The 15,367-nt window shown below is 37.7% G+C and overlaps 1 protein-coding gene across 2 annotated transcripts; it reads right to left on the bottom strand.

The window, feature by feature from the left end:
- Positions 1 to 65: 65 nt before the first annotated feature.
- dnpep (aspartyl aminopeptidase) lies at positions 66 to 14,984 on the bottom strand. Of its 2 annotated transcripts, none has more exons than XM_084128474.1 (15): positions 14,883 to 14,984; positions 14,439 to 14,529; positions 14,037 to 14,125; positions 13,590 to 13,703; positions 13,238 to 13,363; positions 12,670 to 12,794; positions 12,456 to 12,540; positions 6,133 to 6,240; positions 5,324 to 5,401; positions 5,124 to 5,204; positions 4,866 to 5,026; positions 4,115 to 4,154; positions 3,916 to 4,017; positions 1,018 to 1,185; positions 66 to 366 (listed from the first exon to the last, which is right to left on the bottom strand). In XM_084128474.1, the coding sequence occupies exons 1-15, from the start codon at positions 14,886 to 14,888 to the stop codon at positions 316 to 318; spliced, it is 1,425 nt and encodes a 474-aa protein (XP_083984600.1). In that variant the 5' UTR covers positions 14,889 to 14,984; the 3' UTR covers positions 66 to 315. The 2 variants fall into 2 exon arrangements, with proteins under 2 accessions (XP_083984600.1, XP_083984601.1); XM_084128475.1 differs by having other exon boundaries at positions 14,803 to 14,928.
- Positions 14,985 to 15,367: the final 383 nt, after the last annotated feature.

Consider the following 15,367-nt stretch of genomic DNA (forward strand, 5'->3'; position numbering starts at 1 on the left):
CTTACATATTCAAGGCACATATGGCATGCAAATAACAATAATGGAAGACATGAAAACAAGGCATCATAGGTTTATCGGTTTTATTAGCAACTTCACAAAGTTGAGGGCATGGAAACATTGTTGAAGTACCACAGTATATGAGTGTTTCCATCTTCCACTCTCCATCTTCACCAAGCAGTGATTAACAAATGGATATATGTTGACAGATGGCAGTGGTTGATACAATGAGAAAATGAATGGGTGTTGGACAAGTGATACTGATTTCGCTAATAATGACGTCCATGAATCCCATCTGTATGGTTCTGATGATTCAGTCTAGTCCACAGTTACTGTGCTTCGTACAATGGGGAAGTGCTCAAAGAAGCCCTGCACATTACAACACAGTTATTACAACCCAAAACAGACTTAAAAAAACATTCATTAGACAATCCTTCCTTAATCCTTAAAAGAACAGTTCACCCAAAACTGAGCTCGCCCTTATGCTGTTCCAAATCCATTTTTCTTGAATTCTTCCATGATACAGAAAAGATGAAAATGTAAAAAATTGCACTTGTCACTCCTTTGAGGCTTCAAAAAGTGTTCTTCTTATTCTTATGTGTTGGATCTTTTTATTATATTGGTTGACCCCGTTCACAAAACCTCTGCGAATAATTTATTCACCAATATAGCAACATTTTATGGTGCTTTTTTGGAAACTTAAAAACCGTCAGTCTCCATTCTTCATAGTCGTAAAGGAGAGACCAACGCAATATTTCAAAAATGTTCCTGTGTTCATGGAAGAAAGCAAGTTATCCAGGTTTGAAACAACATGAGGAGTGAACCATTTCTTTAACCTTATTATCAGCATTTACATGCTCGATTTGTCATTCTGAAATAATTCACTTAATAATCATGGCCATTTAATATTAAAATTTTCGCAGAACTCCAAATTTTACAACTAAATAGAAGTGTTTTAGATTTATATTTGCCCTTATAATACTGAATGACCAAACCTTATGAGGTTAAGCTGGCTTTTACCTTAAAGAGGGTGGTGGTCTGGAGAACTCCAGATGTGCAGCACATCTCACGAATGGAGTGCATGGCAAGCTGCGGTGCCCCGAGATCCAGGACTGCCATTCCTAAACGAGCTGCTAAAATGGGACCAATTGTTGTTCCACATGGACTGTCATTCCTAACCATCACATCCTGTGGAAGAAGCAGCCTTTTATCCTTTTATTTATATAGCGCCTTTCCACATGCATGAGGTCGCTTTACAAAAAATACATTTCAAATGAAATTTAAATGGATAGTTCACCCAAAAATGAAAATTCTGTCATTAATTACCCTGACGTCGTTCAAAACCCTTAAGACTTTCATCTTCGGAACACAAGTGAAGATCTTTTTGATGAAATTCAAGAGATTTCTGTCCCTCCATTGACAGCTACTCAACTACCACTTTGACGCTTCAAAAAGTTCATAAATAGATCATTAAAGGGACACTGTGTAGGAATTTCTCCCATCTAGCGGTGAAATAGTATTTTGCATTCAAACAAATAGTGCTCTCCAGCGCCTCACATTTTCAAATGCATGTTGCATCTACGGTAGCCGTTATGAACCAAAAAGCTATGACAGGATGTCTTCTAATAGCACTTCATCGAGTTTTCCTTCGGGTGAACTGGTTTGTTATTTCAAACAAACTGCAACTTGACACAACGAACAAACGAATGTTACAGTTTTGAACAAACAAAACTTACAACCTTGTTTTTAGGGCCTTCTCTACTTTACTCAATAGCTGCTATTCATCAAAGAGCCTGTTTAACTTTTAACTATAAATGTTCTACTGTCTATATAATAAAGTTCACAACCAAGCAATGAAAAAAAGCTTGTAATTAACACTTAGAAGTGCCATGGCGGTCATTTTTACCGTTTTGAATTTTTTATCTGTAATAACTTTGTTGAAAAAATAAATAAAATCCTGCCAGTACCTGACTTTTCCTAAAAGTGTCCGTATTTTCATTTAAAATGTTTTTCAGATAAATTACACATAAGGCAAAAAAACAAATGAACATATTTACCTATATATTGACCGCACTGAATTTCGCTGTATTATTATAGGCTATACCAATACACAACAATAAAATGTGGTAAAAAAATACACAAAACATATTCAACAACAAATCATTTAAATGTAATGATATTCAGAACAGAACAAGAATGAAAAAATAACTATAAACAAGCCAAAATTAAATACTTTATAAGCGAAAGTGAAAGTAAGCTGCGTTAGGCTCACGTAACTCTCTAATTAGAATCAAAATGTTTCAACATTTGCGATGTATTTGGATGGTAAACTATTCTTTATTATAGGCTTTGTACTTCACTCACGTTCCAATATCGACGGAAAAATCATCCTTTTCACACGCGCAAAAATGGTACGAATTGTACCAGGCTACTGACTATATAAACAGAGTAGTGGAATTTTTATATGTTAGGTTGACTATTTTATTATGGCTATAATGAACAGGCTGCAATGTCAAGGTGTGTGTGTGTGTGTGTGTGTGTGTGTGTAGGCGGGTGCGGGCGCGGGCGCGATCGAACAGTGGAAGCATGAAAACATAGGCTACTCTGTCATTTTGTTCAGCACATCTACGGATATTATTTATTTATAAATGTATAATTAAACTTGTTTAAATGTACAGTTTGGTGTTGTTTTGTTTTTAAAAGATATCCTAATACAATAAATGCATTAATCTCTCAATTGGGTATTTATCATTAAAGATATAGAGTTTGGAATCTATTTGACCGCTTGCGGCAGCTCTAGTAGTTATGGAATTCTGGCACTTCTAGTGTTAAGACCGTAACATTGACTTACCTGTCGATAAGAAAGCAGGCAACTTCAGCATCTCTTTTGAAAGCTTTCTCCTGCATTAGCTATCCCGACATTAACCCTTGTTTTTTGTAATCTCCGGTCACGATTCCTTTTACGGTCTATTTTGGACTTTTTGGACGACGAGGACTCCTTATCCTGTGACTCAGCATATGTATGAATGAACGGTGTATAATAACCATACAGTGCAGCCTTTTAAACTTGCCGGGGCAGTGACAAGCGCCTCTCACTGGCTTCAGTCACGTGACGCTGGCTCTGAACGAAAACGCGTTGTGGAAACGCGTTGGCTTAGTACTTTTTGTCCCTCTCTGCTATTATAGTTTTTCAAGATGGCGGAACTACATGGAAGCCTCCGTGGACCTACCCGTCCCATGTATATAAAGATAATAAATTATTCATTTACGAGGATAAGTCAGATAATTAGCAGAGGTATTTGTATACCATTGAGGACATATTTATGAATAAAAATAGTAATTTTAGATAATAAAATACCTAAAAACCTACACATTGTCCCTTTAAAAAACTAATCAATATGAATCGAGCAGTTTAGTCCACATTTTCTGAAGACACAATCTCTTTATATGATGAACAGAATGAATTTAGGCTTTTAAATATTAATATCAATGCCCATTCCACACAGAGAGAAGAGAGTCATTTATATCACTGTTAATTGTGTATACAAACAGTGTCTTGGTGACCAAGGCAAGATTTCATTCACCCTCTTTCTATCATTGTTTTTCCTCTTCTGCACCCTGAATCCCACACGGTCTTATGAGCTGCCTGTTGCTAGGAGCAATGGTATGAAGAGAGATGGCATTCTCTCTCTCTATATATACAAACATTAATAAACATTCTAAATGGCTACCAACAAGAACAAACCACACGATAGTAATCAATTGCTTTCTCTTGCATTTCATGTCTTCAGAGCAGTAATGCTAATTTTAGCTCAGATAATGAGGAGCACTTTAACTGATTTATATGGCAGAAGAATCTTGACAGATGGTGAAGCAGGATATAATGAAATGGAAGGGAGGAGGGAATGTTCTGCTTACCTGTAGAGGTACGCCCACTTTTCCTGCAATCTCTCGTAATATAGCAGCAGTTACAGCAGTGGTGGCATAGCGCTGGTTACTGTTAAACTTGATGACTGGACCCTGATCCAGGACAAACAATGTGAGAGATTTAGCTGACTGGGCTCTGCCGAAGACTTCATGAATGTGTTAAAGAGGCATTAGTGAGTATGTTTGTTACCTTATGAAAAGCTGGCCTGTGGTTCTCCTCATGTTTCTCCCTGTAAGGTGAATAATATTTATTATACATTACAAATATAATACATTTTAAACTAGAAAACAAATATTCCTTTACTTTAACGTGGACACTTATTTGTCACTGACCCTTGCCCAGTTGGATAATTAATAATAACGTAATTAATCATTTTATTAAGGACAATTTCCAGCCTGTAAACAAAACATATACAATCACATATTATGCAAAACGTTTTTTTTTTTTTTTATGTTTTTGAAAGAAATCTCTCATGCTGCATTTACTGGATCAAAAATACATTAAAAACAGAAATATTGTGAAATTCTATTACAATTTCAAATAACTGTTTTCTATTTTAATATACTTTAAGATGTAATTTATTCCTGTGATGCCAAAGCCGAATTTTCAGCATCATTACTCCAGTCGTCTATGTCACATTATCTTTCAGAAATCATTCTAATATGCTGATTTGGTGCTCGGGAAACATTTCTTCTTATTATCAATGTTGAAAACAGTTGTGCTGCTTAATATTACTGATACTGACTTTAGATTTTATTATTTTTTTATTACTTTCAAGACTGGAAATAGCAATTCCCAGGTATTTCTTGTGACTGGGAAATATGATTATTATTAAAACAAAAAAGGCACAAATTCCGGAGTCACCATAGTGATGATACATTGTACCAGGATAAAGGCGGTAAGCGCAGAAACAAACAAGCTGGCATAGTAAGAGACTGACTGGTAGTTAGGGTGTGCAGCGTGTGCCATGTCTGCACTGATCATGTAGGACAGTGGCACTGCCTCCTGAAAGGCGGTCAGATTGTCAGGGGTCGAAGCTAGGCGTCGCAGAATCAACTCAGTCAGGTTAGACTGAGCTCCCTGAGCGCTTTCAGATCCCACCTATTGATCAACCAAGAAGCCAAATTATTTTGGTTAGGAGATAGTGACCGATGGATTTAGAATCTGCATTTGCTCATAATATTTGCATTTTGTTCACCTCTTCGTTGTCATATAGGGTAACCATACGGATGTTAGGATCTTTAGCTAGAGAATCAGGTGTGCTGGAGTCCATGAGTGCCTGGGAGAGAAGACATAATTATGCATTAATTATTTATCATCACTCCTCAGATAATTTCTGAGTGAGTGAGTGAATGACTGAATATTTAATAAGAAGTTGCTCTCTGTGTTCAGACGTACCGTGAGGGCACAGAAACAACTGTGCAGGTTGTCCAGACGAGGAGAGAAAATGAATTCCTCATAGACACCTCCTAGTGCCTGCAGAACACAAAAACATGTCGAAACTCATGATAATCAGTTAAAAAGCCCAGGTGAGAACCCACCGCCGTAGTTCCGACAGTTAGTTTATGTGTAAATCATATGGAAATGAGAGCCATCAGAGCTCTTTGTCTTGTTCCTTCCAGATTCTCTAAAGTAATGCTTAATTCTGCTGGGAGTCCCACTCTCACATTTAAAGGCTTCTCTTCAGTCGGGTAAAAATAACAGCAATTCTCTTTGCTGAGCACAAATGTACCCTGCATACTAATCCTCTTTATGTCAGCACAATTTTGTGCAAAACCTCAAAAAAAGAAAGAAAGAAAGAAAGACAGAAAGAAAATAAAAGGACTACCCTAGTAAAAAACAAAACTATACCAAAATGCATTTTAAATACATTTATTTCATACCAATTATAGTACAAATCCAGCAACATATTTAATGACATATTGCTTGAGACTTTCTGATATACATGCACTACTTCAACACTACTTCCAGATAACTAAAGAACAAATTTAGTTGTTACAATTTAGCACACTTTAAGTATATCAATTTAGGATACCAAAATTGCAGGGTATTTATAAGTACATACAAAATGTATATGTATTTGTAGTATACTTAGCATTAAATAAATGTTTTTCAGATACATTTTGGCATATTTATTTTTCACTAGGGGTAGAAAGCAAAAACAGATCTTTTGGGTATTTGTCTAACATGAAGACGAAGAGACTTACGCCAGGCTGTGTGTCTGCCAGACAGAGCTCAAAGTCCAGTAATGCGTTTGGCTCGACCCCGAGCTGTCCACACAGCATCTGGATCAGTGCAGGGTGATGCTTCTCTGCCTGAACACACATTGATGCAAAAACACTGAGAAAAATGTTTACACAAGGATTGGTCACTTGTTCAATTGTTATCGGTCGAAATCAGAAATCTTAAAATATCTGTTTTTCATACTGCACATTGTAATGTTGTGGTGTCTAAATTCACTTGTAGCATTCTACAACTTAATTTGGGTTATATTTTAAATGTACTTAATAGGCCTATAGTATAGAATTTGAATATGGGTCATAAGAAAATAATTATTGGCTTACTCGCTTTCATGTCGTTCCATTAATATGGAAGCTCAAAGGTGTTTGCTTCACGCATGACAACCAATAAGGTTTGTTCTCGCATGTCATGCAAGCACGTTTGAGCTTCTTCAAGAACCAATGAGGTTTGCTCTCGCCTGAGGATGAGCTGCCACTGGCCAAATCTGATGTGCTCTATATGTGAATAAAAGCTGAAATTAAACTCGTTCATCCTATAAAGTGGTCATATCTCTTTGGAAGACTTGGAAGTTAAACGGCTTGATTCATATGGATTACTTTTACAATGTCTTTATAAACTTTTGAAGCTTGAAAATGTGATGGAATGGACTTTCAATGGAGGGATGGAAATCTCTCAGGTTTTACAAAAAAAAAAAAAAAAATCTTCATTTGTGTTTCAAAGATGAACTAAAGTCTGATAGGTTTGGAATGATAAATGATAACAAAATGTTCTTTTTTGGGCAAACTATCCCTTTATTATTGGTGCGTCTCGATTTTACAGTGTTAAGCATTAAGCATTAAGCTGAATAATTGGGTTAATGGGTTTAGTGCTTGTATGTACGGTGGCCGAGAGAGGTCAACGCGCTTGAAACTGAAGAAAACACCCGCAAATTAAGAAAACATCTTCATCAGCTTCACAACACATGTGTGCTCCAAATACTCACAACACAACCAAATACAGAAACAAATACAGAAACGCACTGCAAATAGCAGAGCCGCCTTAACCTAATGTTAGGCCCCGGGGATGAGAGGTTTTGTAGGCCCCCCCCCATCCCCTCGATTTATAGAGTCTCATTTTAAAAAAGGGTAATATCTAGGTAATCTACATCACAGTTGAGAAATTTCAACTTTATGCAAATGAGAAGCGATTTTCCCCTGGCGATTTCGACAACCAATAGGAAAGAAGCCTTTCAGTGGAGCTCAGCTCCCGTCACCGTCTCGAGTGCAGTGCAGGCAAGACAGAAGTGTTCGAGGGCGATTTCACTGTTTTATATGATTTGACTGTAACTAACCACAAACATGGATATAATAAAATGATGCATGGAAAAGAAACTGTCGACAGTCTCAGTGAGTTTAATTCATACATTTATAGTTCGAGTGTTGTAGTTTTATGATGCAAGTTTAGCACTGCATGCAGTTCATTTTACAGTTTCCCCTGCATCATGTTGACTATTAGGGACAAGAAAATTGATTATTTGTCAAATTCGGATGACGTTTTAGTAATTTATGACAGTATGAGTGAGTTTAATTTGTAGATTGATCGATCGTTAATCTGGTAAATTATTTAATCCACTGAACACTGCTGTGTGGTGATATAAAAACACTCTCCCAACAGCATACTGTTTCTTTTGAGCTTAATTCCTAGTGTTGTATAATATCAAGAAAATGCAATTACCTGCCTCCTTGTTTATTATAGATGCCTTTTTGTTACACATATTTAGCCAATGTATTGGATATAATGCATTGCATTCAGTGTTGTTATTTATTTTGGTTGTAAAAGATGGCTTATATTGTTTTGGCATAGATGTACAGTAATTGGTTATGTATGTAAATGTGACTGTGCCAACCCATGTTGAGAGGAGCAGAAAAGTGCAATTATGTGTGAGCGCTAGAGGACTCCAAGAACTTTAAATGAACTCAGCCATTGTAGTTGAGTTTACTGGAGTTCAAGGACATGAAGAGGTGGACCTGCCTGGAGAAGGATCTGGGAAACTTTGGAGGAGTACCAACCTAACGCCTGTTGTAAACAACAGAAGTATAAAAGACTGATGAACTGACTGCCTCTTGGGATACTGATACGCCAGTGCCCCCGACGCCTAGAAGCCCAAAGCTGAGGACAAGAAACCCCAAGCAGAAGATAAGAAGCCCAGAGCTTACTACACCTTTGTTTCAAAACATGATTATTGTATTTTATACTTAAACGATGAAGTTCTATTTGCCTTTATATTTTTATTTATTATAAAAAGAAAAGTAACCAATTAAAATACATTTAATTGATTACAAAATCTGCCTACTGAGACTTAGATTTATGATGCTGGAAGACTTTTAATGAGAACATACCACAGGGGAGTCTTCTGACCAAATTGTAAGTACCTTTTGAATGCTTATGGTTTAGGTCAGATTTGACTTTCTTTACCTTACCTGAGAATAATAAATAAATAGGTAAAAGGTGTTAAGAATAAAGTACACACCGTAAAACACTAGTCAAATTAAAATAATATAGTTGTTTCACTTGTGATGGTGTTTTGTATAGATGTGGCCAGACGAGTAGTCTACCAACAACATTAGAGCGACAGCACTACCAATGCCCACAAGCGACTTCACAGTATAGAGACTAGCGACATACAGCGACAAAATCGCTGGCTGTGTGAACGGGGCTTATGGGGCCACGTGGGTCACTCAATCAGCAGACATGTAACGTGCGATTAGACTGATTGACAGAAAACCTGACAAGTTACAAAACAATATGACCTTTTCAGCTCATCATGAACCTGAACATGGGAGGCCCCTGAACATGGGAGGCCCCTGGGCTTCAGCCCAGGTAAGCCCGTGCATTAATGCGGTCTTGGCAAATAGCACAGACCACAACGGAAATGTTTCCAAGGGACCCCAATAAGTGACGAACCCGGCTGGGACGTGCTTATTGCTCATGAGCATCCCTATGCCCTACTCCCTTCGAAGGGCAGACGGCAGAGCCCTTGGGAGCAGGGCACTTGTGGGCCATTATGTAATGTTAGCCGTTTGGAACGCACTTGATGAAGTGAGCAACGAAAGACAACGTAATTTCCTCATTATTTTCACCTGGGATGTTCCTATGACAACGCAGCACGGTGTACATCAGCTGAATAGCTGTTATTACCAGAACTGATGCAAATAAATATACATTTTATACAAACAAGTTTTTAAAATATGCGTTATATATCTGTGTGTGAGTGTCTCATCTTTGGACCCCACATTACCTAACATTTCTTATGAAACTTATTTAAACATAACATGACAAAATTTGTACAATGTAACTGATGTATAGATTAATATCTTTCCCTCGTGTTCTATTTCTCTATCTTTTTTATTTATTTATTTTAGTTTTCAGCTCATTAGTATTCTGATGACACTGAACATATTGTTAATACATTTTGTATATTGTATACAAAGTTGTATGTCATAAACATGTCATCTCTGTATGTTTTGCAAAGATAATAAACATAAAATAAAATAAAATAAAGTAGACTTTGAGTTGTAAGCACGTCCCAGCTGGGTTCATCACTTATTGGGGTCCTCTGGAAACATTTCCATTGTGGTCTGTGCTATTTGCAGTGCGTTTCTGTATTTGGTTGTGTTGTGAGTATTTGGAGCACACGTGTTGTGAAGCTGATGAAGATGTTTTCTTAATTTGCCGGTGTTTTTCTATTTGCATGTGTTTTCTTCAGTTGCAGCGCGTTGAGCTCTCTCGGCCACCCGTATGTATGAGTCTCTTTGTAAAACATTGGCAATCAGATCAATATTGGATGATGATCACAGTGTTAATTATTGGTCAATGAAATTTAAGCCTAAAATTTCCTGATCAATGCACCATTATTAATTATTAGGGCCGTAGATTTAACGTGTTAATTTGATGCGAATATGGAAAAAATAATGTGTAAAAATTATTAAACGCACCCCACTCTGGCCCAGACCTGTACGTCATGAACAACTGACTGCGTGATGAAGCCTATTAGAATTCAGTTATAATGGCACTGAAATTCAAGATATGAGGGCAAAAAAATGCTTCTCTTATATTAATATCATATGACATAGTTTAGCAATATCACATGAGCAAGAGTGCCGTTTCCCCAAATATCTGCACGATTGCAAATGTGATATTGATTTTATACAACAGTTAAATAAACAAGAAGTTAATATTGTTACATTTTAGACACAAAAGTGAGCCGTTGTTTCAGTGACCCATTCATAGATGGTCACTTGCTTCGTTCCTGAATGAATCAGCCGTTGGAATGAATGACTGACTCATTAAAGGTGCTCTAAGCGATGTCACGCGTTTTTTAGGCTGAAACATTTTCTGTCACATACAGCAAACATCTCCTCACTATCCGCTAGCTGCCTGTCCCCTGAACACACTGTAAAAAAACATGGTCTCTGTAGACAGCCCAGGCTCCACAAATGGCAAGAAAAACAAACTGGCCCAGCCTGGACCACGAAACATAACAAACAGTGTTCCAGCCAATAACCGACAAGAATGATTTGGGGGTGGGGGTTGGGGGGTTAGTGCGCGTGCACATGAAGGGGGGAGTGTGGGGAGTGGAGGAGAGAGATAAGCATGAAGAGGGAAGTTAGCTAGAGGAGAGATGCCCTAGACAACGACAACGACTAACGTTAGAGTTATATTCTCTTGAATTTTGATATGGCCGACACACGACCAAAGAGATGACGCTCCGATTAACAAATAGCAAAGAAAAGGGAAAGGAGAAGGAACGCACGGAAGGGAGGGGACGGGATGAGGAGGAGGAGGAGGGAGGGTCGAGCTAACCTCCGTTTTGTTTGACAGTACTTCAACCGTCAACAAGAAGTGACATCACCCAACATCGCTTAGACCACCTTTAAAGGAGAAGTTCACTTTCAAAAAAACTTTTGCTGATAATTTACTCACCCCCATGTCATCCAAGATGTCCATGTCTTTCTTTCTTCAGTCGCAAAGAAATTAAGGTTTTTGATGAAAACATTCCAGGATTTCCCCCCATGTAATGGATTCTATTGGGACCCAAACGGTAGAAGGTCCAAATGACAGTTTAAGTGCAGCTTCAAAGGGCTTTAAACGATACCAGACGATGAATAAGGGTCTTATCTAGCGAAACGATCGGTCATTTCCAAAATAAATAAAAAAGTTTAAGTTTTATAAGCACAAACGCTCGCCTTGCTCTGTTCTGTGATGCGCGTTGAAGACGTCACGTAATACGCAATTACGTTGAAAAGGTCACACTTGACGTGTTTACAAATGTGCGGAAGGAGGACCATATACACATTTTCAAATGTATTTGTGTCAGTTTATCGTTTAAAATGCCCATTTCGTGTGCGTATCCTGGGTGTTTTAATATTAAAAAGCCAAAAAGAACATTTTCTTCAGGACAGAAATTTTTCAAGCGTGACCTTTTCAACGTAATTGCGTATTACGTGACGTCACGAACGCGCATCACAGAACAGAGCAAGGCGAACATTTGTGCTTATAAAACTTAAACTTTTTTATTTATTTTGGAAATGACCGATCGTTTCGCTAGATAAGACCCTTATTCATCGTCTGGTATCGTTTAAAGCCCTTTGAAGCTGCACTTAAACTGTCATTTGGACCTTCTACCGTTTGGGTCCCAATAGAATCCATTACATGGGGGGAAATCCTGGAATGTTTTCATCAAAAACCTTAATTTCTTTGCGACTGAAGAAAGAAAGACATGGACATCTTGGATGACATGGGGGTGAGTAAATTATCAGCAAAAGTTTTTTTGAAAGTGAACTTCTCCTTTAAGACAGTGACTTGCCACCACCTACTGGCGGTTTTAGTTTTATATTTAGAGTGTCATTTCATTTTTCCTTCATATTCATGCCACCTCTGAGCTGCATTAAACTGTGTAAATATACCTAAATGCCACTTCAGATGCAGCTTCTAAAAAGTAAGTTTATGTATAATAAATTCTATGGCGAATCAAAATATTTTTTTCTATAAAGCTACTTTGTAATGTCTATTCAATGCTTTTCTCATCTAGCAAAATAAATAAATTCAATTATTTTTGGGGGGTAACTTCTCTGCCAAAATGGATGCGTGATTAATTCGAACTGCCACATTATGTAATTATTAGATTAAAAATGTTAAGCGCTTGACAGCCCTATTAATTGTCATTTGGTTGCGCAGAAAGCATATACTTCAACTTCAATCAGGCTTGTGTGGCTTTGTACACCTAAAGCATGAATTTGCATGATCTTACGATGGATGTTGCATTAGAGGCATCTCCACAGGAGGCAGTTCCTGTTTCCAGCTCCTCCTGTATGGCAGTGGCCAGGAAAGGTGTTCTACAACGGACAGAAATACAGATACATACTAAACAAAAATCAGCAGCATTCCAGCGCGCTTATCCACATCTGTCCGAAGCTCCACCTGTCCTGCTCCCTGTCTTTTCCTATGAGTAAATTAGTGCTTACAGGTGGTTTTCCTTGTTAGGTCCAAAGGAGTCGTTGATGTCTCTCTGCAGGTGAATGGCAAGGTGGGGGATCCTGAGGATGGGACGGGGAATGTGAACCAGACGCTGCACAAGCTTGCCTTCGCTCTGTACAAAGAGAAATAGACAGACAACATTGGGAAAAGCAAGTGTTATTCATATATAACTTAAGATCAACAATAGATAATTTAAATGAACTTGGGTAGGTTTTACATTTCTATATCATGGTCTAAAGGCCTGTTCACACCGAGAATGATTACTATAATGATAACAATATAGTGTTAAAAATCACTCTAAATGTAAAATAAAATAGCAGAGTCCACACCACAACTATAACAATAACAGCAACGAAAACTAAACTGAAACATACCTGGCTAACCATCTAAACCGGCTTCATGGTATAGGCCCCTAGTCGAGGACGTGATAATCACGATAGGTGATGGGTTTTTGCAAGACAATCGAGGGCGGAGTAGAATGCAGTAAGTTTGCTTTTGATTGGATCACGATGATTGCATGTTAAATGCCATGAGTAAACGCAGCCAGAGGTTTACCTTAACCATGATACGTCCAGCAATGGTCAGGTCACGATCAAACCATGTGTTCCAGATTCCCCCTCCATAACACTCCACTCCTATCTGCAAGAAGCCTAACTTTGTCTTCTTAGAGCGTGGCTTCACCTGAGCACGCGCACACACGCACACACACACACACACACACACACACACACACAGGAAATTAAGAATGATACCCATATATGTATCCTCTACTTACATTAATGTAAAATACAGTGATCTGACTGCTATAATGTAATTACTAAACAAAACTACAGATCACTCAGAGAACTGATATGTTATCTATATCAAAAAGCCCTTTCACAGGGCATCAGGTGTTTGTCCTTCTCACCCTCAGACATGGACTGTCCGTATGAGCCCCGATCATGGAAAAACCATTTCCAGGCTTGTAGAGACCACCGACAGCAAAGGCAATAATGGTGGAGTAATTTCTGGTTACAAAGTACTGGAAAGGGAAAGATTACAGTAAATATAGTGACAAGATAAGGATGAGCTGCATGTTTCTCATTCTGTCCAAAAATAATAGAATAAGCTACATATGGCTGAAGACATTTTGTAAGATGAGCAGGACCTTTTTATACAAGTTTCTACACATCTGCCTGCTATCATCCAGGTGTTTGAAGAGTGATTTTTTTTTTGCAATATATAATTTAATATGCATCACAATATTATTATATTATATATTATTATAACTATATTATAAAATGCACCCTTGAAAGTCCCTCCCCCCATTTGTAGGGGCTTATTATGGTATGCTAAGATTTAAGCGCGCGCACACCTTATTGGCAGGTTTAATGTTCCAATGTTCAGCCTCCTTGAGCTCAGTAAAACCAGCCTTCAGCAGGCGGGATTTACATTCCTCCACCACTGCAGGACGGAGAAGAAAGGAACAGTGAGATATACAGACTGTAAACTGACATTACAAATCTTGTGATCTAGGGAAAAAGTGAAGGTGCATTCTTTCAAAGTCTAGATCAAGATCGATTAACCATATCTGGAGCTCTATCAGCCAGTAAGGAACAATGTTCAAGACTCTATCTATATATCTAGTCAGACTGTAAAGTTGGGTAATCATATTACAGACAAAGTGGAGCTCAAGCTTTCATGCATTTCCCTATAATACATTGTCATGGCTCACAGCTTTATACAGCATTGCATTTCAGTCCTATGTCATTCTTACCATGGTATGGTGAAACCCCTTTATTGACAAAAGTAAGAAACTCTTTGGCAGCGGCCTGCACAGCTTCTTTGGAGCTCTTCATGATGAAAGACTGTGAAAATAATTGAGGAAACAGTAAATATAAGCACAAGCAGTCAGTCATATGCAGAGACACTTTCACTCTATTAGTGACAGCGTGAAACCAACTGTATTCTTGTTTTGGAGATTTGTATTATCATTGTTTTGGAAATTTTCATATTTTTAGTAAGCTTATGCACATGAATAAATTAGAAACAACAAAAAATAAAGTACAAATGTAAAAAAACAAAAAAACAATCACACAGTCGATACCTATATAACCAAACTACAACACATGCAGAATTACCGGAAATCCGACACAAGGAACACTATACAGATCTCTGCACTGTCGCAGGACTTTTAAAGTTACCCGTCAACCGTTCTTACCTGCATATGATAAAGTCATAGACGGATAAAGTGGACTTTCACATTCAGTTCAGGGCATGAACGCAGGAAGCAATGGGGATTTGCTGTAGTCTGGTTGGTAGCAGAAGAAGTTTTGCGCCCTCTAGTGGTTGGAGGTGCAATAGCTCTTTTAATGACTATATTGACAAAGGCAGTTCACGTACCCAATGCACCAAGTTTTGCTTGCATCATGTAACTTTATTCTATGCATTATATAATACTTGACATAGCCTAAACATATTAAAAATATATGGCATGGAATGTGAAAATGTATTATTGCATTTTTTTTCTTACTTGTAAGCTATATTTATATATTATTCAAAATAAAAAAAATTAATAGGCTACTTATTTTATTGTAGTTGTAATTTTGCAGTGTAAATTATTTGATTTGATTGGCAACAACCCTATAGTGTCTTATTGTAACTGAATTTGCAATTACATTTTTACAAATGTAAGAATTTGACATT

Source organism: Abramis brama, assembly GCF_963993115.1.
Source record: "Abramis brama genome assembly, chromosome: 11".
NCBI lineage: Eukaryota > Metazoa > Chordata > Actinopteri > Cypriniformes > Leuciscidae > Abramis > Abramis brama.

Coding starts and splice junctions, on each gene's coding strand:
- dnpep (XM_084128474.1), bottom strand. Junction 4,018..4,114: donor ACAGGCCAGCTTTTCATAAG/GTAACAAACATA, acceptor GTCCTGGATCAG/GGTCCAGTCATCAAGTTTAA. Junction 367..1,017: donor AGACCACCACCCTCTTTAAG/GTAAAAGCCAGC, acceptor TGTAATGTGCAG/GGCTTCTTTGAGCACTTCCC.